This window comes from Natator depressus, chromosome 2, assembly GCF_965152275.1.
Source record: "Natator depressus isolate rNatDep1 chromosome 2, rNatDep2.hap1, whole genome shotgun sequence".
NCBI classification, from domain to species: domain Eukaryota; kingdom Metazoa; phylum Chordata; order Testudines; family Cheloniidae; genus Natator; species Natator depressus.
Window position 1 is genome coordinate 13,898,533 of NC_134235.1, and position 24,339 is coordinate 13,922,871.

The following is a 24,339-nucleotide window of genomic DNA, read 5'->3' on the forward strand; positions in this document are numbered from 1 at the left end:
AGATTTAGAACTGACAGATCTCAAAGTAGTCAATGGAGAACCATCATCAAATGGGAATGTTTCTAGTGGGGTTCTGTTGGGATTGGTACTAGGTCCAACGCTATTAAAATTTTTCATCAGTAGTAAAATACATTTAAAACTACTGCTGATAAAATTTGCAGAGGACACAAAGACCTCCCATCGTAAAGTAAGATCTCAATCGCTTGGTAAACTGAGCCATTCAAAACAAAAATACATTTTAATATGGCCAAATATAAGAACATGGAATGCAGGCTATAGCTACAGAATGAGGGACTGTATCCTGGAAAGCAGTAACTAAAAAAGATTTAGGGGTTACAGTGGACAAGCAACTCAACATGCAGTCCCAGTGCAATGCTGTGGCAAAAAGGGATAATGTGATCATTGGATGTATAAAAACCGAAGTAGTGAATAGGAATAAGTAGATTCTTTTACCTCTGTATACGAGATTGGTTAGACAATACTGGAATGCTATGTACACAGTTCTGGTTTTATGGATATCGAAAAACTGGAGAGGGTGTAGAAAGTGATTGGATTGGAGAATTGCCTTACAGTGAGAGGCTTAAAGAACTCAAGCTGTTTAGCTATCAAAAAGAAGATTGAGAGGTGACTTGATTACAGCATATAAGTACCTTCACAGGGAGAAAATACAGGATTCTAAAGAGTTCTTTAATCTAAGAAAGAAAAGCTTAACAAGAATCTATAACTGGAAGTGAAGCCAGACAAATTCAAATTAGGCACAGATTTTAAATTAGGGTGATTAATTATTGGAATAAACTAACAAGGGAAATGGTGGAAATCCCCATTTCTTGAGGTCTTCAAATCAAGACCGGATGCCTTTCAGGAAGAAGTTATTAGGCTCAATTCAGGTGTAACTGGGAGGGAAGATTGGCCTGCAGTATGCAGGCCAGACTCCCTAGATGATCTAATGTTCCCTTTTGGCCTTAATTCAATGAATCTATCTTTTTCTTAGAGACTTTATTCTGGAAACAAAACAAGAATCATGGGTATACTTGTGTAAGTAGGAAGTTCTCTATAGTCCATTTTAAAAGGCAAATTAAAAGGGTAAAATACTAATCTGTAATTTGCTTGTTTTTAAATTATATTTCACAAGACTTTCTTGGTTCTTGTAGTTTCAAACATGAGAGAAGCTTGAAATTCACATTCTTCATCCACCAAGGCACTGATAGATGAGCATAAGGCTCCCATATGAATACTTCCAAAATGTCAGTGTCTAAGGTAAAAAACAAAAAATGAAAGTGCTAGGGGAGGCAGTAGCTTGTGCCAATGCCACTGCCTCCTAAACAGCTTTCTGTCAGTTCTTGAAAGTGCAGTCAGAAAGATGAATTGAAATCTTCAAAGAAGCAGAATTACAGGTATATACATTTTATTTTATGTTTAATAAGATACCGTCTGCACCATAAATTACTCCTGGAGAGTAGATATCTCAAATGATACCTCAAAATATAAAGCATGATTAATAGTGCAGATGGCAGAGAGAATGAAGGGCAATACCTTATATTATGCAACAAAGACTGAGAAGAATCCTCCTGCGAGCAACAGTAATACAAAAAATGAAATAGTAAATGTTATCTGGGCAAGTAAAGAGTATCAGGTTTCCTTTCTGCCTGACAGACAAGAAGAAATGCTGGGAATGGGCTAAGTGATAACAGGCACAAAGATACTGCCCTCCCAGTCCGGGTGGAGGGAGATCAGACAGTTGAGTGGGAAAGAAGAAAAAAAGAAGATCTCCGCTACGAAGAGAAGGGGAAAGAGAAGATGCGAGTAGAGCAGAAGCAGGAGAAAATGCAATCCGTACAACAGACCAAAGCCTCAAGTCAGAGGGGAATGAATTAGGCCTTCATTTCAGCCACAAAAACGATTTCTGGGGAGAAAGGGTTGGAACTGTGGAGACGTATACTGCTGATTATGCCTAGGGCTGAACATAATCTTAAAAGTGTTCTCTGCTAATGCTTGGATCATGGAGTTATGATGACTTGAGAGGAGAGAGAGGTCGGGCTTGGAGTTTTCAGTACTAGTCACTTTATTGTGGCTTGGCTGCCTTTCAAGTGTCTACTTAGCAACTTCTAGAGCCTTGCAAACTTAGCAGCAGCAGCTGTAGTTGTTGCAAGCCAGAGTTTGATTTGATTTTAAGAAAGAGAATAATGTTTGCAAGCTACAGGTTATAACCAGAGTGTCGGAGTGCAATTATTTTTCCTGAAAGACAAGTGATAGCTCAATTTGCCAGGAAAGCCACACCAGGCTTTGTAGCAAATAAACCACAATTAGGTTACCCACTGCTACTGAAAAAAACCCCTAGCTTGATTGGATTTTAGGAGGTGGACAGCTTCTCTCTTGTGCTACACAAAATGAATACTCCATTTTTAAAATGTAGGTTTTTAGTCCTTCTGGTAGATTCCTTTTGAAAAGCCAAGAGATCTTAAGACAACATGGGCTTAACCCTGGATCTAACAAAAGGTCATTTTGTACTACCTGAGCTCAGCACAGGCAAGGTTCCATCCCATCTCTTGCAATCTGCTATGAAAAAAATAAACCATATAATTAGGGAGGAAAGGAGAAAGGTTGCTCTGGTTCTAAGTCTTCATCTTTCCATACTCAGCATGATAGGATCAGCCACTGCTGAGCTGAGAATCATATCAGTCTCATCTCTTATGGTGCTAGTAGAATCATAGAACAACTTCTCCACTGAGGTTAATTAATGCCTTTGCTCCAGCTGTACCAGAGGAAATACCTTCATTGCCAGTGGATGGAGACAGTGTTTCTGATCAAGCAGTCTTCTGTTGGTGCCAGGTCAAGTAGCTTCTTGTTCATTAGATTAGTCAATAATATCTCCTCCATCTTCTCCCACTACTCCATCACTACCTGATTCAAGAAACAGGGTTTATCATCTGTTGACTAAATGTAATTATGTTGGGATTAGTGGCAATCCAAAATACCTTGTGAGTATGGCCTACTGTAGGACTTTCTGACACAGGAGGTTATAATCTGGTGCCTTCTTATCTAGAAGATGATGTTCAGATTGTCCATTTAGACATGAGATCTGATTAGGATAGCATAACTGATTGCTCTCATCTCTGGAATATTCAAGAGTAGCTGTTCTTGGAGACAGCAAACTCTCTAAGTGAAAGTTCTGCTGTGTGGTATTCCATTCATCCAAGATTTGACGCAAGTTTAGTATAGTGTTTAGACACTATGGTGATAAGGTACTTTATAAATACCTACAGATAAATCCAAGTGATTCCTTTCATACTGGTGTACCTGATCGGCCAGCCATCAAGATAGGAAACCACGTGTACTCCCAGCCCATGCAGACAGGCTCCCGTTACTGCTAAGAATTTCACAAGTATACACAATGCTATTGTAGAGCTACTGAGGTATAGTCCTCTAGAGAGTCTGAACTTTTGGAGTCTCCAGATGCAGAATCTCTAACATACTGAAAGTCAGCCAACGTTCAAAGAGAGTCTCTCACCTTAGAAACATATGGAAGGGCACGCACAGGAAGGTACTGCCAACCAAGAGGAACAGATGCTCCAAGAAGTACCCCACATTTAGAGCATCAAACTGCCACCAGTTATTGCTATAGATATACAGACATATGCTAGGCAAGGTATAGGTATGGAGTAAGGCACTAACGCAAAAACCAATAGTTTAGCTAAACTAACTGAGGCCTAAGGTCTAAAGATTTGACATAATAAGCTAACCAGTAAGTGACCCTATATCATAAGTTGTCACAAGATAGAGTGCTGCATTAAGTAACTGATCCTAAACTGCTGACAGGTAACCACAACATACCTGTTTGGAACAGCTTTTAATATTTTAAATCAGAAGCATCAGCAGATAATGCCATGATAACGAAACATAAGCTAATAAGCTTAAGGTAAATGGCCTAGTAACCTACTGGAGAAGAGTATCCAAACATTAGTAGGGTGAGGATATATAGGTAAGGAAAAGAGGTTGAAATCCCTATTGCATATGCCTGAGGAATAGGGAGTGTTGTCATAATCTATTATAAAGTTAGTACTCTACCTGTGCACCCCAGTTAGATTTCCAGGAACCTACAAGTCCAAGGACAACTTGTGAATCATCTCACCTACTATTGGGCTCCCCACAAAGAATGGTGAGAGTACATGAATGCTGAATTTTGTATTATCTATTTTGCTGGGTTGTAGTGTTTGTGATATTGCTCATTGTGCTAATAAAACTATTACAAAATCAGAAATGGTCTTCCCTTCCCTAAGTGCGAGTCTCTCTGATATACCGTGGCCCTCAATCTAATTTTGTAGATGATCTAGAGGCAGCTGACCAGCGCAATAACACATCATGTTAAATTGTAAACCCTAAATAATACCTAACCAATAGATCAAGCAACAAAAGTAAACTAGAAACTATATGATGCTCCATACACCCAATGACATCCACGCTGCATCCAGGCCTTACATGACAAAACACAAAATCTCCTCCACACCAGAGGCACTTGAAGGTATGGATCCGCTGCTGAGTTGCACCAATTTCAAAGACACTGAATTTTCATTTCTTTTTGCACATGGTGCCTCCTCCAAAGTATGTCACCAACATACTGTTACCCAGGGTTTTCAGAACCCAAAGCAGTAGAAACTTCACTGTTTCACTCCAGGTGGTGCCAGGAATAAATCAATGGGAACACAGCACTTCCAGATGATGAAAAATTGATACAAGTGTGCTCTGATCTAAAACTACTATTTATTAGATTTAAAGCACAAGAAATAAGTTTAGAACATCCCAAGCAATTACACAGAATCTGAGATGGTATTGAGTAGTTAGCAACAGGTCCGCAATGATTGGTCGCTTCCCCACCAGGGAGTACGGTGTCAGGAAAGTCTGTCAGGATAGCTTCAGAGAGCTCACTCTAAAGTACACTCTATTATCTAGTCTTCTGATAACTAATTTTTACAAATCACATACCTCATAGTGACCCCTACTGGTTCATCAGTTCTCCTAACTTTAACAAACCACTTAACAAAACATTCCTAACAATCTTAGTCATAATAAGCTTCTATATCAAAGGTGCCTGAACTCAAGGACCCCATCCACTTATTCTATTTCAGTCTCAACATGTTCAATCTCCTCCCATTCTGATTAGCCAAAACTGCAACCCTGCAGCTACTTTTGACCTTGCCTCTAGAAGCCCTGCTTGTTCAAATTAATTCTTAACTATGTAGTGTTCCATATTTCATTAATTCATGGTGGCTGAATGCACACAATAAGGTTCCAATTAGCTTGATCAAATTCTGGGGTAACAAAACCACTCCATTCTGGAGCAACAGTACAACCTCCCCAACCCGAGGCACCACCAGTGTCTCTCTTGACATTTAAGATGTTCACTCTGCTCCAGGTAATGGTATTCTGCTGTGGCTCTAAGTGGGCACTGGAATTTGTGCTTGTACCCCAGAGTCCAGAAGAGACAGAACTACTGAGCTATACAGACCTGCTTGAATGACTCCTTTCAAGCTTCATAATCAAACATTAAACATAACATCCACCAGAAGCCAACTTTTGTCAGAGTATTTCATCAACTTAGTGGAGATAAGCTCTTTGCTTGTCTATATGGTGTGAGTCACTCACATTGTAAAGTTTGTCTTCTACATGCGCCACAGAACACTAACACTCTCTGTGCACTTTATATATGCAATTTTAGTAGCATCCCTGTCATAACAGGCTCTATTAAAAAATAAAAGACATCATGTAGGTGTATCAAACTTCAGTGCTGAGGACTGAAAGTGGGAGCAAACTCTGCTTCAGCTGCACTTAAGAACAAAATCAAATACATAACAATAGCAAGGAAGACTCTCAGTGATGACAAATAAATTAAGTAAGGTCCCATAGCTCACACTTGGAAAAAAAAAATCCAAGAGTAAGAATGCTGTGTGGGTAGTATCTTTAAAGAAGGCTCTTTATCTAGTAAGATCTGATGTAAGAGTTCAGTGTTTTCCTGCAACAGCTCAGGTACTAACACACACAACACAATCTGTACCAAAGAAAACATCACCTGAATTAACATCTTAGCAGGCAAGTAAAGGGGAGGAACTGATTTTTCAAATATTTTGTCTTATAATTATTTGTAAACTTAAAGTTCATGCGTATGTTTATGGAAAGCCATTATAGCTTAAAGATAATTTGATCTAGCAAAACAACAACATTTAGATAAATAACCCTCTTATTATTTAGCTATTACTATCTATGGCCTTTTACTTATAACTGTTAATATTGTACCCTTATTTGCAGATAAGGTAACCATGGCTAATTTGAAATTGGAGATTTATTTATTTTGTAATGGTTCCTACTTTTTGAATTGCAATGCAAATTTCCTCATATTTGCCTCTTACCCCACCTAACAGCAAGCAAAAGCATGGGTCTGCATATTGCCCACACTTTCTAAGGAGTTCCTTAACAGCCTACATGAAGAAACCCAAGTTACCAGGGCCATCTGAATTGCCTTGTGTTTTACTACTAAGAAACCAAAAGTTGCTTTAAAGCTATATTGCCACACCTGAATATAAAACTGGTTTAAAATCAATTCAGTTGCTACCTAATTTGTTTTGACAATGTATTTTTGATAATGAACTAACTCCAAATTATATTCAATTTTAAAACAGGAGTGGCTAAATCAAAAATATAATTAGGATGAGTTATTGGGAAACAGGCATATCACCAGTAATAAATAACTTAGCTCACGTATAACGATTTTCATCCATACGTCTAAGAGTGCTTTCCAAAGGAAGGTATCAGTCCCCATTTTACAGATGGAGAAACTGAGACATGGTGAGCTGGTGTGACTTGACCAAAGTCACACAGCACGTTAATGTCAGAGCCAGGAATAGAATCCAGGTTTCCTGATTCCCAGTCCAGTGTCCTACCCACAAATGATCATGCTGCCTTCCTATTAATATACACATATTGAAATGTTTTATTTTACATGGGAATATCACAATTTAAATATTTTCATTCACATCTAGTGCAAATGATCTCTCAGATGAGTTATAGTACACATCCCTCAAAACCTAAGAGAGAGGGTTAGGTTAGATTATACATTAAACAGTGTAAGATTACAATACTAACAGGGATAAGGAACTTCTTGATTTCTTCCAAAGCATGCCCCATTCTGGCATATGCCTCTGCTGGTGGGGCAAATACTTCAATTAGAACATGCAGGTCATCATTTAGGTGGAAGTATTTTGCTTCCCCACTTTTTCTCAACTCTTCTTCCTGGGAAGGACAGAAAATTTCACTGTTAAAATGTAATCACAAAAAGAGAAGAAAAAAATGTAAAATGAATTTGTGTTTGAAAGGTTTGCCATATACATATAGTTCATGCCCTTTTTGGTTCAAATACTAAATGGAAACATAACTGGAAATTATAAATTAATATTCTCTACTGTACTCCAAGCCAATGAAACTTTACAATATTGCTATTCTGACTATCAAAGAATGTTTTATTAAGTATATATTACTCAAGAGAAAATTAGTAGATAAGATCTCTACCCTGAGACAATGGCTGGTTCCTCTAACAGACAGAATTGTTTCCATTGTTTTGACTTGATTAAAATAAACTCTCAGTATTTGTGAGCAGCGTGAAAAATATCTTTGTTCTATTTACTGTTTCAACATTGGGGGTTTTACTCTATTCATTCCTCTTGCACCAACCTACTTTAGGCTAGCTGGAAAGAGTGCATAATCTTTATTAAGTGACAGGTTTCAGAGCAGCAGCCGTGTTAGTCTGTATTTGCAAAAAGAAAAAAGGGAGTACTTGTGGCACCTTAGAGACTAACAAATTTATTTGAGCATAAGCTTTCGTGAGCTACAGCTCACTTCATCGGATGCATTCAGTGGAAAATACAGGGGGGAGATTTATATACATAGAGAACATGTTACCATACACACTGTAATGAGAGTGATCACTTAAGGTGAGCTATTACCAGCAGGAGAGTGGGGCAAGGGGGGGAACCTTTTGTAGTGATAATCAAGGTGGGCCATTTCCAGCAGTTGACAAGAACGTCTGAGGAACAGTGGTGGGTGGGGGGGTTGATTATCACTACAAAAGGTTTTTTTCCCCCCCACTCTACTGCTGGTAATGGCTCGCCTTAAGTGATCACTCTCCTTACAGTGTGTATGGTAACACCCATTGTTTCATGTTCTCTATGTATATAAATCTCCCCACTGTATTTTCCACTGAATGCATCCGATGAAGTGAGCTGTAGCTCACGAAAGCTTATGCTCAAATAAATTTGTTAGTCTCTAAGGTGCCACAAGTACTCCTTTTCTTTTTATTAAGTGAATGAGCACTCAGTTCAATCTGTGTGTGCTCAGATTTCTGGAAACAAAACTTTCTGGAAATGCTTAGAGGCTTAAAGGAGGTCATCAATTTAAAAAAAGGAAAGGAGTACTTGTGGCACCTTAGAGACTAACCAATTTATTTGAGCATAAGCTTTCGTGAGCTACAGCTCACTTCATCGGATGCATCCGATGAAGTGAGCTGTAGCTCACGAAAGCTCATGCTCAAATAAATTGGTTAGTCTCTAAGGTGCCACAAGTACTCCTTTTCTTTTTGCGAATACAGACTAACACGGCTGTTACTCTGAAACCTATCAACTTAAAAATCATACTTATGCCTGAAATGTGTTTTGATGACTTTTTAATAAGCACTGGAAAAACAACTGTGTTTTAAAATACAACACAGAAAGCACTGCTAACAACCCAAGCATGGTTTCGTTGTGCTATTAGACAAGCAGTAGAAGAGTATGCTAATCTAAGTACTAATATAATTTGATTTGAATTTTTTTCTGTCAATTATCTAAGGCTCTAAAAAGTATGCTATTCCTGACATTTATTCTATTTAAGTAAGAAACTAATAGTGCTCTAACATCTCTTTTAATGGGTCCAAAAATAATAGTATTAATTACAGATTAAAGTTTTCTTATTTGTTCCTTCTGTGTCATAATTATGAGTTAAAGTTATGACAATCAGTTCTAGCTTATTGTAGGTAATCTTTTTGTTGTCAAATCTACACAATATATGAATATTGCAAAATTGGTTGGAAAAGCAAAGTAATCTGATTAGTTGATAGAGCGTTCAGAGCAGGAAAATTAACACATCGTAATTAGTTGGCTGAATCTTGTCAGCCTTAACCATCATCTTGTCAATACAAATGATGAAAGGACCACAAAAATAGAAAGTAAAAACCTCCCTCAATGAATACAATGTTCTAGCTAGGAAGGTTTTTGTTTTGTTTTTTTAAAAGCTCCTCTTAAGCTCATTTAACAAATTAGTCTACTCAAAGTGCTAAAGAAAATTTCTGCTTAAGAGTAATTTAGCATGGTCCAAAGAGTACAGGTGAGAGCACCATGAATTAAACTAAAAACTGAAAAACTTAAGCTGGATATCACAAACTTAACGGAGAATGATCAAACTGTATAATAGTCTCCCTTGGGAAACAGCACAAGCTCTTGAATAATTTAAGAGAACATACCACTGGAAAACATGATAGTGAATAATCCTGCATGACACTATACGACTTAGAAGAAGAAAGATGGAATATATCTAGGATTCTTTGAGTGGTAGCAGGTTCAGAGTACAAAACAAAAGGGATTTAATCAGCCTAATTTTAACATGGTTATGTAGATTTCAACAGTTTGTTTAAAATCACAATAAGCAAAGTTTGCTCATACAGAGAGTGCATATGCTAAATTTCATCCCTAGGAAATTTGTTGGCTAAAGGATTTAAAAACCTAATAAGTGGAACAGTAGTGTCCACAGCGCTTGGTTGTATTGGATCAGGGGTGGGCAGACTTTTTGGGTCGAGGGCCACATTGGGGAATAGAAATTGTATGGTGGGCCATGAATGCTCACAAAATTGAGGTTGGGGTGCGGGAGGGGGTGTGGGCTCTGGGGTGGGGCTGAGGATGAGGAGTTTGGAGAGTAGGAGGGTGCTCTGGACTGGGACTGAGGGCGATCAGGGCAGGGGTGTGGGAAGGGGTGGGGCTGGGCATGAGAGGTTTGGGGTGCAGTTTGGTGGTGTAGTTGACATCACCATCTACCTACGCACTTCTGATGCCCATCATCATGGTATCTGTAATTATTTTCTTGGGAGGCACTTCATCACAAATATGCCAGTGGTCTAATTTTCCTCCCTGCATTTTTTGAGACAGTTTGGTTGAAATAACTTCATCCTTTTCTCTCCTACTATTACATTTGTTTAACTTGAAATAAATATTTCAAATGCCTTTGAATGGCTATTCATGTTACAAGTTTTAGGTCTGTCTGCGATTAAATGATTTCCTCAGACATTTAACATTCTGGAAAGTTCATGACTTAGACCCCAATATTGAGATGTGTTTCGCAGTGGGCAGACCCACAAGCCCATGCTGAGCCCCACTGACTTCACTATCTTCACATGTTTAGGGGTTTGCTTGCGTAGAGTTCACTGCAAAATCGGAGGACTCATATGGAAAAACAGACCACAGCTGAATCTGGCCCACACATGCTTTGTTTTATCTTCATTTTCTAGTTCTTCTGGGCTTTTTCCACTTTCGCAAAAACTGTGCTGGGAAGACTAAAGGAAGCCACATACCATGGTTGTCCTATGCACTAAAATGTTTCAGCTACTTGATTTACCTTGGCTTTGTCCCTCATGGAACCTTTTCCCAATATAGACATTTTTGTCAATGTTTCTTCCTGTAAACGTTTCAGTGAATTGCCACGTGGACCCAAAAGTTTTCCCACAAAGTTGAACTGTAAGGAAACAACAAAAACGCAATAAAAATATTGTAACACTGAGGAACTGTCATGTAAAATTGAACAACGTATGAAAAAGATGTTGCTTAATGTAGCTGCAAACAAAAAAAATTGATTAGGTCACAACTTTTATAGCCATTAAACAAACATATGTGGAATAGATATCACCACTTCAGTGACTTCTCCCATTGTACAGAAACCTACAAACATCGATACACAAAAAACTTTCAAATCCTATAAAGAGAACTCAATTCACGTTCAACTATATTGTTTTAGATTTAGGACAGACAGAAAAAGACGCCAACCCTTAAGCCCGAAGTACCTCTGGGCACCATCTAAAAGCCCAGTTCAATATAAAAATAAAATCAGAAGCTAACTCAACCATATAGAGAAGCAACCAATCAAGTCTTTTTATTTCTTAAAAGAAAAAGTAGCTCATGCTCCTTAAAAATTATCTGTGAAGGAATATGCCCCCTCACCCCACCCCTCAAAAACCCTCCGTAAGAAGATGAGCACTTATGATTAAGGCTGCCAGTTTGTCATGGAGGTCACAGATTCTGTGACTTTCCACGACTTCTGTAGTGGCCAGTGCGCCTGGCTCAGGGGCAGCTCGGGCAGCCCCTGCGCCAATTGCACGGGCCGCTGTGGTAGCCTCGGGCTCCCGCACACTCCCCTCCCCAGCAGCAGAGTTTGGGTGTGGGAGGGGGAAGGGGATTGGGGCACGGGACGGGGTGAGGTGGGCTCCAGGCGGCGCTTACCTCAGGGGCTCCCCGGAAGCGGCGACATCCCCCTTGCTCAGATGCTAGGCGGAGGCATGGCTAGGCAGCTTTGTGGGTTGGCTCCGGCCCCCGGGCAGCCCCCTGCAAGTTTTAGTCACTGGTATTTTTAGTAGAAGTCATGGACAGGTCACAACTGGTGAATTTTTGTTTTCTGCCCGTGACCTGGGGTGACTTACTACAAATACATATGACTAAAATGTAGCCTTACTTATGATCGACAGATTTAAGCTATATCAGACCAAGGTCAGAAACCATTTCCAAAGATCAAGGAGCTGTTATGGAGGACATCCTATCGGCAGCTCTCACTTGTTGACACCAAGGAGCTCAAGCACCTAGGTTGATCTCAACTGCGATTTGTCAGAAAAAGAAAGGAAATTCAATAGCATATTGATAAAAAATTCCTATATTTTCTATATGCCTGAGTGTCTGCCTGGAGAGGTAATACTGAAAGGTAATTTACTGTAGGAGTTATTTTATCAGACACTGACCATGATCCTTTTTTGATCCTGTGATTAACAAGAATTAGAACATCAGTTTTAACAGAAAGATTAGAACCTGCTACTGGAGTAGTCAATGAACATTTAAGCATAATATACCAAAACCATTACATCTTTCTTTCAGGAGGGGATCAATCTTAGCTAGATATTAATGTGACATAAAATCTTACTAGATTAAACTCTCTGTCTCTAGTCAGGATTTCCACAAAATTCTTTATAAGATGTTACAAAATTTTCCATAGCCTTAAGCTTCCAGTTTTCTACACATCATATATTTAAATAGAGTGCTAGTTAGTTGATCCCCTCCTTACAGATTTAATGGTTTTGGTTAATCATTATTGCTTACAAATAAAAGCCTTATATGTAAAAAAAATCTCCATTTCAGTTTAATGGAACGACAGGTCAATAGTCCAAACCATACCATGTTTCAATGTTTACAAGGCTATTTTTGTAGAAACAGTTAGAAACACAGAGCCAGGTAAGCTATTAGAGGAAGGAATAGAAATAAATCTTCAATGCATATATAAAGGAGGATAATTCATTATAGTAAACAATGCTGAAATGTATTTCAGAATGCCAACTGCTTATTTTATTATATAAATCGGAAGACAGAACTTTAATACTTATCCAAAATATCAAAATTAGAAATATTTAGCATCAATTCTTCTCAATGACATTTGATAAAAGTAGTTTATAAAAACAAATATTATTCAGTTGACTAAACACATAATATAACATTGATTTTTGTAGTCCTCCCACATAACCATATACAGTAAATACTATTTACAAAATTAAAATAAATTTTAATGCATAATTAATTACAGTTGCTGAACTTCACTTCCTTTTGAAGACAAAAAGCTTTTCCAACTCATTTTAACTATTAGGCTCTCCCAACTAGCGGGCATTAGACTCAAAAGAACAAAACAAACAAAAAACAGTACACACTTTAACCTGAGGGAAGTAATCCACCTCAAATACACCAATCTCAAATCTCTGCAATATTCACATAGGAGAAAACAAGCAGAACAAACCAGAATTAACATAACTAAAAATAAATTAGCTTCACTACTCAATTACAAAATGCCGGAAGGTAGAAGCTAGTCATCATGTGCAAGCTAAGCAGACATCTTCTAGTCAACGTATTATTCAGTGAATGAGGAACTGTGTTAGCTATGCCCTTATGTCAGATCAAGAACTGCTCTCTGTGCGCTGAGAAGCTCTAAATTCTAAAGTCTCTAAGGTGCCACAAGTACTCCTTTTCTTTTTTCTAAATACATTGACAGGTTTCAGAGTAGCAGCCATGTAAGTCTGTATTCGCAAAAAGAAAAGGAGTACTTGTGGCACCTTAGAGGCTAACAAATTTATTTGAGCATAAGCATTCGTGAGCTACAGCTCACTTCATCGGATGCATGCAAAAATATAGGAATTTTTATCAATATGCTATTGAATTTCCTTTTTTTTCCCCTGACAAATCACAGCTGAGATCAACCTAGCTGCTTGAACTCCTTGGTATCAAAAAGTGGGAGCTGCCGATAGGATGTCCTCCATAACAGCTCCTTGATCTTTGGAAATGGCTTCTGACCTTGGTCTGATATAGCTTAAATCTGTTGCACCTTAGAGGCTAACAAATTTAGTGACACCTAACTTGTGGCACCTTAGAGACTAACCAATTTATTTGAGCATAAGCTTTCATGAGCTACAGCTTACTTCATCGGATGCATGATCCGATGAAGTGAGCTGTAGCTCACGAAAGCTTATGCTCAAATAAATGTGTTAGTCTCTCAGGTGCCACAAGTACTCCTTTTCTTTTTTCTAAATACATAACTCATGTTTCAAAACTGTCAAATCCATGCTGCAAATCTGTAAAGTTTTGATGGTTTGAAAATATAAACAGCTGGAGCCAGCTTAAAACCCTGACAAAAATTGACGTTTAGTGCAAGGATGTCTAACATAGGGTCCATAGGCTAGATTCAGTCTCAAGGGCCCCTTCCTGCAACATTCTCCAAAGACCAAGTGTAAAATCGACAGCTATATTTTTAAAATCTAGTTTGCTACCCTGTTCATATAAAAAGAAAAAAACCTACAAACTAGAAAAGGTAGAAAGTAAACCCGCTACAAAAGTTTGCTTTGATCAGGGGTTAGACTAGATGACCTCCTGAGGTCTCTTCCAACCCTAATCTTCTATGGTTCTAAAAATGGATAAAAGCATGGAAAAAGAACATTTGCCCCAAATGGAAATTTACTTTCCCAAACTAAACCATTGTTTCAGCTCCTATTCAAGTTAAATGCCTGAGAAACACTTGATTGGAAAGACTTCTTTGTTTGAGATTCAATACAAGATACGAACCCGCATATTCCAAGGCATAAATCAACCAATAACTGATTATTATTTATATCACTGTAGTTTCAAATGCCCAAATCAAAGTCAGGGCCCCTCATGCATGGTGCTGTACAAACTTCTTGTAAGAGAAGCTGAAGCCCTCTTTGAGACTACTCTAAATTATAGTGGGGACTGAACTCCCCCTCAAGAGCCCTTGTGAAACTGGGGAACACAAAATGACTTAAACCCACCTTTGTGCTCGGATACCCAGCTACACTGAGCAGAGCTCCTGTGCAGCAGAGGATCTGGGCAAAAAAAGACTCTGGTTTCAGTTATTCAATTAAATGCCTGAAAAACACTCAAGAAAAAAAAAAGAGGTCTTGATTAAAGATTCAGAACACCTGCCCCCTTCAATTAAGAGACTTTAAAAAAAAATAACAAATTTGAAACCTCCAAGACTTCCAGCAAAACCAGAGAGAACTAGATTTCTCCTTTCCTGATATTTCCAAGATTAAAATCCAAAAATAAGGACAATTTTTTAAACCTTTCAGAGCTTTCTTCTACACAACATAAAGAAGTGAAAAGGAAAAGCCATTTTCACCCCACTTTGAAGGTCACCTTTAACTGCAGGATAACTTTATTTAAAAAAATTATTTTGAGTGATAAAAAACATAAGAAGGCTGTTCATTTTAGGTTAATGAAGAACAGTTAAAAATAATCCTATACGCTGTCAACGTTACATGAAAAGAAAAATTTCCACTTGAAAATTCTGTATTAAATATATTCAATAATCGGTATGTTGAAAAATAAGTCTCAGCACTAAATATAGTGCATCAGTTTAACCTAATCATTGTACAGATTTACTTCCTACACAACCCCCAAATTTAAAGTGTGCCTAGTTATATATACACAGGATTAAAGATCTCTTTTTATCCAACCACAACATCCCATCGATAGGAAAATGTATCAGTGTCTTACCTGAAAATGTCCTTTCTTGGAATAATGAGGTCCACATATTCATGACATTGGGTGCACTGCTCAATGCAGCCTTGAAGGCAGACCAAAACCTGTCTGAGGCAGGGGAGGTGTGACTCCACCACTGAGAAACCACCAGTTGAGACATTTGCACATCATTTGAAAAACTAAACACTATCAATAAGGAAAATTAGGCTAAGACTAAAGACTAAACAGAACAATCCTCCTGCAGAGTAAGGCATTCAGTGATTGGGAAAAATATCAAATCATTAAATGGCACTCAAGTTTATCAATTAACAGCCCATTCAGGTTGGGCTGGATCTGTGGACCTTATTAGTCCAAGTAAGGAAATTTTCACTTAAGACACATTTTCCTATTTTCTTATTCATAATGAGGTCCACAGATTCATGACACTGGGATTTTCATACCAGCATCCACTCAGAGGAACTCTACCCAGCTGTGTACAGATGTGAAACATAATTCTTTTCTAATAGTTACTGGGATACTAAAGGAAGAGGCACCCATCTATTGAAGGCCACATCAGATGATGACTGTAGAATTTGAAAGTGGCATGAGCAGTTGGCCATGTGGCTGTTTTCCAGATTTTCTCTTTCTGCCCATAAAGCTCCCACAAGTCTGACAGATTGAGCTCTGATATTAGAAAATGCAGTTACACTTCTTTAACTCTTGTTCTGAGATACCTCAGCCACCTGGAAATGGAGAATTCCAAAACCTTCTTTCCCTCTGACACAAGATAATAAAGCACAAACAGAACATTTGCCTTTCTGACCTGAGCTGTGTGGTGAATATATACTTTTTCAGCTCAGACGACATCCTAAAGTAAGCCACAGTTTCTCTTTGGGGGGGAGATGGAGCTTTGCTGAAGGATGGAAGAATAATCTCCTGTGCCCTCTAGAGAATGGAGTTTATCTTTGGTATGAAGACAAGGTCGAATCTTGAGCACCACTTCAACTTTATGGAAGGTGCAATACTGAGGTTCCAGAAAGACAGCTCCCAACTCAGACACTGAATAGCCAGGATTGCAATCAGAAGGGCCACTTCAACGGTTAGAAAGTAATAGGGCACCTTCATGACAGGCTCAAATGGAAGCCCTGTAATGGCACTGAGAACCGGGTAAGATCACATAAAAGAACTTTAGGCATCTAAGGAGGATGTAGAAGACATACTGCTCTCATAAGAAGAATGCTGGATATTTGGGTAAGATGAAATTCACTACTTCTCTATTGCAATAAGGATGTTACACAAAACAGCAACTTGACCTCAGTGTTTGAACAGTCAGGCTTATCACCTGGAGTCCATCCTGAAGAAACTTGAGAATCTGCAGTACCAATGCTAATGGAGGAGTGAGACCTGTCCTGGTGGTAATGAGTAAGCCTCAACCAGGCCCATGAATATATGGAATTGTGGATATTACCTCTCTGAATAACCTCTTTGGCTTAAGAGGCTCTATTCAAGAACCACGCACCCAGGTTCATATTGTCTGGATTCTGATGCATGACTGGCCTTTGTGATATATCGCTTCTGGATGGAAAGCAGATGAGAGAGCTTTGTACCATATCAAGGCAGCCAGAGAACCATGCGCTGCCATAATTACCAATGATGTTTCTCTACTGCTCTTCAGTAACATTCTGGTGAGGATATAAAAAGGGATGGAAGGTATACGAGTCCCTCTTTTTGCCACATTTGCAACAAGCCATCTGTTGCTTTGACTTTGTGATTCCACTGGCAAGAGAATACCACTGAAACCTAGTGATTTTCATATGGGAGGCAATCAGATCTGTTGCTGTGAGATTAAATTTCTTAACCAAGGGATGCAACTCCTCCGCCTCTAGTTCCCCTTTTTTGATGATCTAACTTTTGACTACTGAGATAGTCAGTCACAACATTAACTTTTCCTTGGATGCAAAGGCAGCAAATTGTCCTTTGGCCAAGTCATCAGGAGGTGAGATTCTCTTTCAAGGACTGTAGACCTTGTTCCCCTTTGTTTGCTGATGTATGATATGGCAGAGATGTCATCTGTCATGATCAGCACATGAGGGCAGTCCAGATGAGAGAGCGCAAAGCCTTGAGACTGACTGGACTGCCCTGAGCTCTAGCTAGTTTATGCTGTGCTTGGTCTCTCGTTTGGAACAGATCCCTTGGACAGCCCTTGATACAGGGTGAGCATTTGTGGAGATAACTATGCTGACTGGTTCTCCTACTGGGGAAAAAAAAAAACTTTCATTTACTTGGATTCATCCACCACATGAATGACCTGAGAATCTTCTTGGGGTGAGACACCTTCGCTGAGGGATAGATAAAACAGTTGATGGAGGAATAAGAGGAAGCTCTGTACTGTCTTCATGTGAGCACTGGCACACTATGAATATCCACACAGTAGACCACAGATCCCAGAAGAGACAAGCATATGAATGAGTATTGCCTTTGAGAGGTTGACTATTTGGTAAGATTTTTCAGCTTCTCCAGTCTTTCCTGCCACAACAAACTTTGTAGAGGATAATGGACTTCTCCCACTCAGAGAGATTGAGAATATGTTGAAACTGTTAATTGACTCTTTCACAAAACCATGGCTCAGCACATCCTTGCTGTTTGGGGGATACAATTTATGACTGACACTAGATGAGGCTTGAATAAGGAGGTTACCCAGGAAAGGACAGACAGACGTCTTTCTGTCTGAGAGTTGCTATTAACAATACCATCACTTTCATAAAACACTTGCAGTGTTGTTGCTAAACCAAAAAGGGAAAGGACCAAGAGGAAAGTTTAGGAAGCATTATGAGACTTTTAATTGCGATATAGACATAGGCACCCTTCAAATCTACTTGAAGTCATGCAGTCCCCTTTGCTGATGGCAGCTAGTGTGGATTTTAAGGTCTTCATCTTCAATTTTTAGTTCTTCATAGATCTGTTGAGATAACTGATGTCAATAACTGCTCTGCAATGTTCTTTTTTTGGCATGACTATGAGCAATATGCAATGTCTCTGGAGAGGAGGAACAGGTCCTACTGCTCCCATTTATAGAAGTCATCCTAGGTCATCTGCTTACCCAGATTCCTCCTCTTTCTCAGGAAGAAGGCTTTAGGGTTTGCAATTTAAGTTTATAGGTTGAAAGGGACCATACTTGCAATACCGTCCACTCATGTAAGCATTGTTTGTGAAAGTCTGAGGAGACACTTAGAATGTCAGATGACAGTTCTTTTTTATTTATTTATTCTTGTTGGCCTGTTGTCCCAGATAAAGTTCATGCCACAAAGAGGGGGCTGAGATTATAGCTGCCTGGCCTTAGCTGCCTATGAAGGGTCTGTATAGTGAGGAGGCCATGTGACATTACCCAGGGTACAATCTGGACTGTTGAACCGCGATGTCCCCTTAACTCTATAACCTGAGGTGCTTTTTATACTGCTTTGCTACCAGAACAGCTACTTCTGACCTGCTCACATAGCCTTCAGCATGCAAATTCACTTCCAGATAAATACATGAGCACTCTGACCACTCGCTCATGAATTAAACTGCAGAGCAACATCAGCAAGTTCCCTAGTGCAGACTTTCCCACCCAGAAATGTGTGTCTTGTACTACCCAGCACACTACTGAACAATGCAAGCTCATAGGAAGTCCGTCATTTCATTGAAGTGATCTATGCACCAGCCTGGTTATTCAAAGCAATAAGGTAAGTTTCCTAACTACACAAAGATAGATTTTAAGTGATTACCAGTAATGATGCATAAAAAAGGCAGGATTAGTTACAAAACAAAATTTTAAAAAAAAGAGTAATATACAAGCTAATCTAATTTAACAAGATAACGGCAATTAAAAGCAAAAGGTTTTCCTGACCGTGTTCTGCTGTACATTTTACAGCTTGGGTCCCCTTTCAGCCTGGGACCACCCCCCTCCTTTAGTGGTGTCCTTCAAGTATTCACTGATGTCATAAACAGAGAGATGGGGGGAGGAGAGGTGAGTTGGAGGTTACTGTCTCTGTTATATCCCTCTCCCTTCTTCAAGGATTACCCCCAGCTGGGGTGCAGATGACAAGCAGTCTCCTGAGGACGTGAGAATGGCCATTTAAGCTTCTGTTTTTTAACACCTGGCTGGGGCCAGTGTGTCTGTCTCTGAAAAACTGGTTTGTAGGGGCTACTGAAATGTTATAATTCTGGGTAACAATATACAGTAGAATCTCATAACCTGACATTAGTATTACTACATATTTCAATGGGATAATAATGTTCAGCAGATTGTGACTTTTCAAATGATACCTCAAGGCATACTTTGTGCAACATCTGTCAGAGTCTTGTAAAAGTGGTGAATATAATGGCATAGACTGTCACAGTCACTCTTTCAGATAAAAATCTCATCCAGTTAGAAACGAGTCCCTGACCATCAAAGAAAGGGAACATTTATCTATGGCAGTGATGATAGGATACATTTTGACTGGTGAACACCAACGAATCTTCTGGCCTTGTAAAATGGAGGCCTGGGAGGAAGCATGGAGTAGAAAAAAGAAATGGTGGGCAAGACGCCCCTTAGTGCCTGCCAGTTCTTCCACATCTGGGCTGCTATCCCTCTCATCACTCCAGAGCCATCTGATGGGGGAAGGAGGTGGAGGTGGTAGAAAGGCATGTGGCAACCTGCAACAGAAGCTGGGAGCAAAAACCAGGATGGCAGGGCCTTGTGACCTACAATGGCAACTGAGGAGGACAGTCTGATGCTTTCCCAGGCTATCAGGTGTGACAGTGGAATACACTGGAACTTAGAGCTATTAGGTACCCCACTATTACACACACACACACAGTGCATGAGGGATATACAGCTATAGCTTGCCTAAGGCATCTGTATACCTCATAACTGCAGTTTACATTTCTCAAAATATTCAGCGCAGTCTGCCCTTGAAAGTCTAAGTCTATCCTGTGTGTGATTGGCTTTTGTTTAAAATATGTTATTATTTGAGTCTAGTTCTGATTAGGAGCATTGGCATTTCTCCCCTAAGTAGGGAGACTCCCTGAGGGGAGCACAGGATATGCACGCTTAGAGGAGACAGCACCTATTTATGGCCAGGTCTTTTCTGCACTGATTTGCCATGCTGCATTCTGGGAAGGTGGGCAGGGGGCCCCAGCATTGATTATCTCCCCTCATGCTGCACTCTGTGGAAAATGAACAGGGTACACTGGCATGGAGGAATATCTGCCCTGGTGCACTCTGGGGAGGTAAGCAGGGGAGCCATGTGCTGAGAATACATGTCCTTCTGCACTCTGCTGATGTATACAGCTGAAGGGAAACCAGTTCCACTTTGTGGCTCTTAGAGTACCTCCTAGAGGAATCCCCTGAATCAGATTCTTCAAAAGATAGCGCTTGGGGACTCTTTTTTGTGTGCCCATCCTTTATGCTGGGGAAACTTGAAGGATCTGAATGTCTGAGAGACCTTTTTCTTCTACCTGTCCTTGATCTGTCTCCTCCCCAGAAGGAGAAAGAGTAATTTCATTCTGACAGTGCCCTGGAGAGGGAAGAACTTTGTGGTTACTCTTTTCAGCAACTTTCCTGTCCTGAGAAATAGAAGATTCAGACTGAAGGTGTTGCTGTACTGGGTGAAGAAGAGATTCACAAGTTCTCAAGCTTTGTTCAAGGGAGATTCCTGGACATGGCCTGAACACAGGCTGACCTCACCCCAGAAGCAGGGCTCATCCCAGGCTCCAGTCCTGGAGGTTCAAAGGGAGTCCCACTTGGCCCACTTACAGCACTGGGAGACAGCGCTGGGCTGACACTGCTGGCAATGAGTAGCCCTGAGCCATTGCAGGGCTGGGGAGGGGGCATGCTGCAGAATGGAGGGAAGGGTTGGGCCTGACTGCCTCTTAGCATACTCTCCTTGTTTTGTCCCAGATGCTTTTCCTTAGTTCCATCACTGTCATAGCTGCAGGGTAGGAGGTGGGCAGCTGCTCTGCAGTCAATAGTACTGACTGAGAATTGGCTCCAGCAGCTGGGTGAGAAACTTCCCTGACCCTTTAACATTGTAGTACAAACTATATTCTCCCCATGTGGTGGAAAATGAGGGATTCACCACTTGCTGGTCCCAGGTCTAGGGGATGTTGCTGTTTAGATGCTGCCACCGCTTCCTGGGAGCTCTCCTGGCTGCTTGGGGACTGAGGCTACAGGAACCTTTGCCTGAGAGGAGGCTGGGCCTCCACAGAACAGGCACATCTTCATGCAGGCACTTAATCAACAGGAGAGGTACAGGAAACAGTGTCTTGCTCTCTCCTCCCCACTTAGTTTCTCATCCTGGAGCACCCCAGATGGTGAGCTGCTGGCACAGAATTCCAGTATCTGAGGCAACCCTCTCTTTCGATAAAGGAAGACCCTGACAACCTCCGCACCCCTTTTTTCTGCAGCAGCAGCAGGAGCTAGTCTGCCTGCATTTGGAGAGGCAGATGAGGTTGGATTTTTCAAGTGGAGCCACACTTCCCCTGCCTGTGACGGCAGGCATGGTCTGCCTCCAAGTCTGTATAAAGCAGAGTACCCAAGTCTTGGATCTGTGGACCTTATTAGGAATCAGAAACAGATTTTTTTTTCCAGATTTATATTCACACTACAAAGGACATTCCTTTCCTAGGGATTTAATCTGCTGTATGAGTTTCAGCTAGAAAAGAATATCAATGCTAAATCAAGTTTAAACATATAAATTACGGGGTAGAGGGGATACGTAATAAGACAAGTAATCCTTGTTTATCCCCACCAAAGACAAATCTGCAGAGAATGCTATCTATCCAGCTTAAATGCTTAGTGAAAGTATAAACACTTGACCAAATGGTCTATTTGCAAAGCTCTAACAAGCCAATTTCAAAGCTACAGGTAGTTTTATGGCGTATTAGGTCCTCCACTAGGGGGTTCTGTCATTTGGGATCCCTGAAACAGAGTACGGTTGTGATTTGTTTATTCAGCATTCGGAACTCATTGTTCCTAAACAGTCCGATATCAGAAAACCCTGAGAGAATTTCCTCTGCCTCTTCCAAGAAATGCAAAGCTTCCACTGGGCAAAAAAGAAAAAAGTCTCTCCATTTCAAGCACCCAGTTTGTATTACACAATATTCGCCCCCTTCACTTGGGGTATCCGGTAACCATAGCTATAATTACAACAACAGATCTTAAAACAATGTTATCAACTTTAGATTTAATCAATTAAAGAAATTCCAAAGCAATTTTCGGTACAACATCTGTCCCTAATTCCTTGTAGGAATTTTTGTCACTTTAGAACCATCTTTTCCTGTTTTTTTTGTTTTTTAAGAATTCTCTCTCCTCCCTCTTTTTATCTGTGTTAAACATCCATGCAAAACAGGAGACATTGACTTATGAAACAGATTAAATACTGTCAAATGTGCAATATAAACACTGATAGAAAGAAGAAAAGGTTACACTAATCTTTGGTGTTACTTGTAACAGTAGACAAAATGCTTATAGACCAAAATGTCATTTTAAAGTAAAGTAAACAGTAGCAATTTAACTTGGGGATAAACCCACAATACAGGCTCTGACTGCTGAGAGTACATAATTGAGACTAATACTTAAGGGAATACAATACGTAGATTGCTCACAGCTTTATATCTATATACCAGTCATTCTCAAAAGTCAATATGAAACAATCTTTAAATCTTAACCTACCTTAGAAGGGGAGTAACTGCCCCCAAAGTTATGATGAGTCTCTTCAGAAAACTGGTTTATTATTGACTGAAGCCATTTTTCCCCATATCCCTTCTAATGCCAAAGCAAAGTCAGGTTTCCGAGAGGATGAACTGGCTCAACAAACTACTTACTCATAAAATGGAAAAGAGTAGTTACTTAACAGTAACTGATTCCTCAAGATGTACTGTCAACAAGGATTCCACTTCTGGTGTGTATGCATCCCATGCACATGAGATTGGATTCTTTTGGCCAGCAATGTCTGTTGGAGCCACATCTGCACTCTGGATGCTCATGGGCCTCTCCCCCATTGGGGACATAAAGGACAGATTGGGCCCAACCATCCCTCAGCTTCTTCACTGATACAAAAATCTCAAAGCTACAAGACTATGCAGAAGCAGGGAAGGAGGGCAGGTCATGGTTTCCATGAGAACAATATATCTCAAAGAACAACAGCTACCGTAAGGTAAGTAGCAGTTCTTTCAAGTAATTGTCCATGGGGATCTCATTTCTGGTGACTAATAAGCAGTTACACCCCCTAGTTTGTAGGTAGATACTGGGAGTCCTATTTAAAAAAGTATTGCAGGACAGCTCTACCCAAAGTGAAAATCCAGTCTGGAAGCCTCAACTAAGGAACAGGGCTTGGAGAACTTGTTGACTGATCTCTTTGTATCCTGCAATGGATGTATCTTAAAGAAGCAATAGAGGCTGCCCATACTCGGCTGGACTAAGCTATAATCTAGACAGGTGGCTTTAACCAGGCTAAATTGCAGAAGGATCTTACAAAAAGTTACATACTTTGAGACTGTCTAAATGAGTACTGTCTGACCCTTAACCCTGTCAGTAAAGGTCACAAAATCTAGGGGAGTTCCTGAAAGACCAAAGCTTTCATTATTTCAAGCATATGTGGTTTAGCTTCCCTTTAATTTGAGTGAGGCTTGGAGAAGTAAACCAGAAGGTGAATAGACTGATTCAAATAAAGCAATCTTGGGCAAAACCTGGGGGGTGAGGCCTAAGAGTCACTTTATAGATCACCATGTAAGGTGAGCTAACCATATGGGTCTGAATTGTCTCTACCTCCAAGTTACAAGGAAGGTAGTCTTCATAGACCGATGATAAGGAAGTCAAGAGGGGCATACAGGGGGGACCCATTAAAGTTTGTTAGTACTATACTGAGGTCCCAGAAAAGCTGGGGCTCCTGAGCTTCAGGAAACGTATATGGTGTGTGGCCCTGAACAGGAGGGTGATGTGTGAAAATTGCTGTTAGATATCCTATGGGAT

At 40.0% G+C, this 24,339-nt stretch overlaps 1 protein-coding gene across 1 annotated transcript in view; it reads right to left on the reverse strand.

Moving 5' to 3' along the window:
• The window catches only part of KHDRBS3 (KH RNA binding domain containing, signal transduction associated 3), a 190,952-nt gene that overhangs the window by 101,082 nt on the left and 65,531 nt on the right, over positions 1-24,339 (reverse strand). Inside the window, exons 3-4 of the mRNA XM_074943812.1 lie at positions 10,687-10,803; positions 7,135-7,281 (exon numbers count right to left, since the gene is read on the reverse strand). Coding sequence (XP_074799913.1) covers positions 7,135-7,281; positions 10,687-10,803 — 264 coding nt within the window. The remainder of the gene's footprint in view (positions 1-7,134; positions 7,282-10,686; positions 10,804-24,339) is intronic.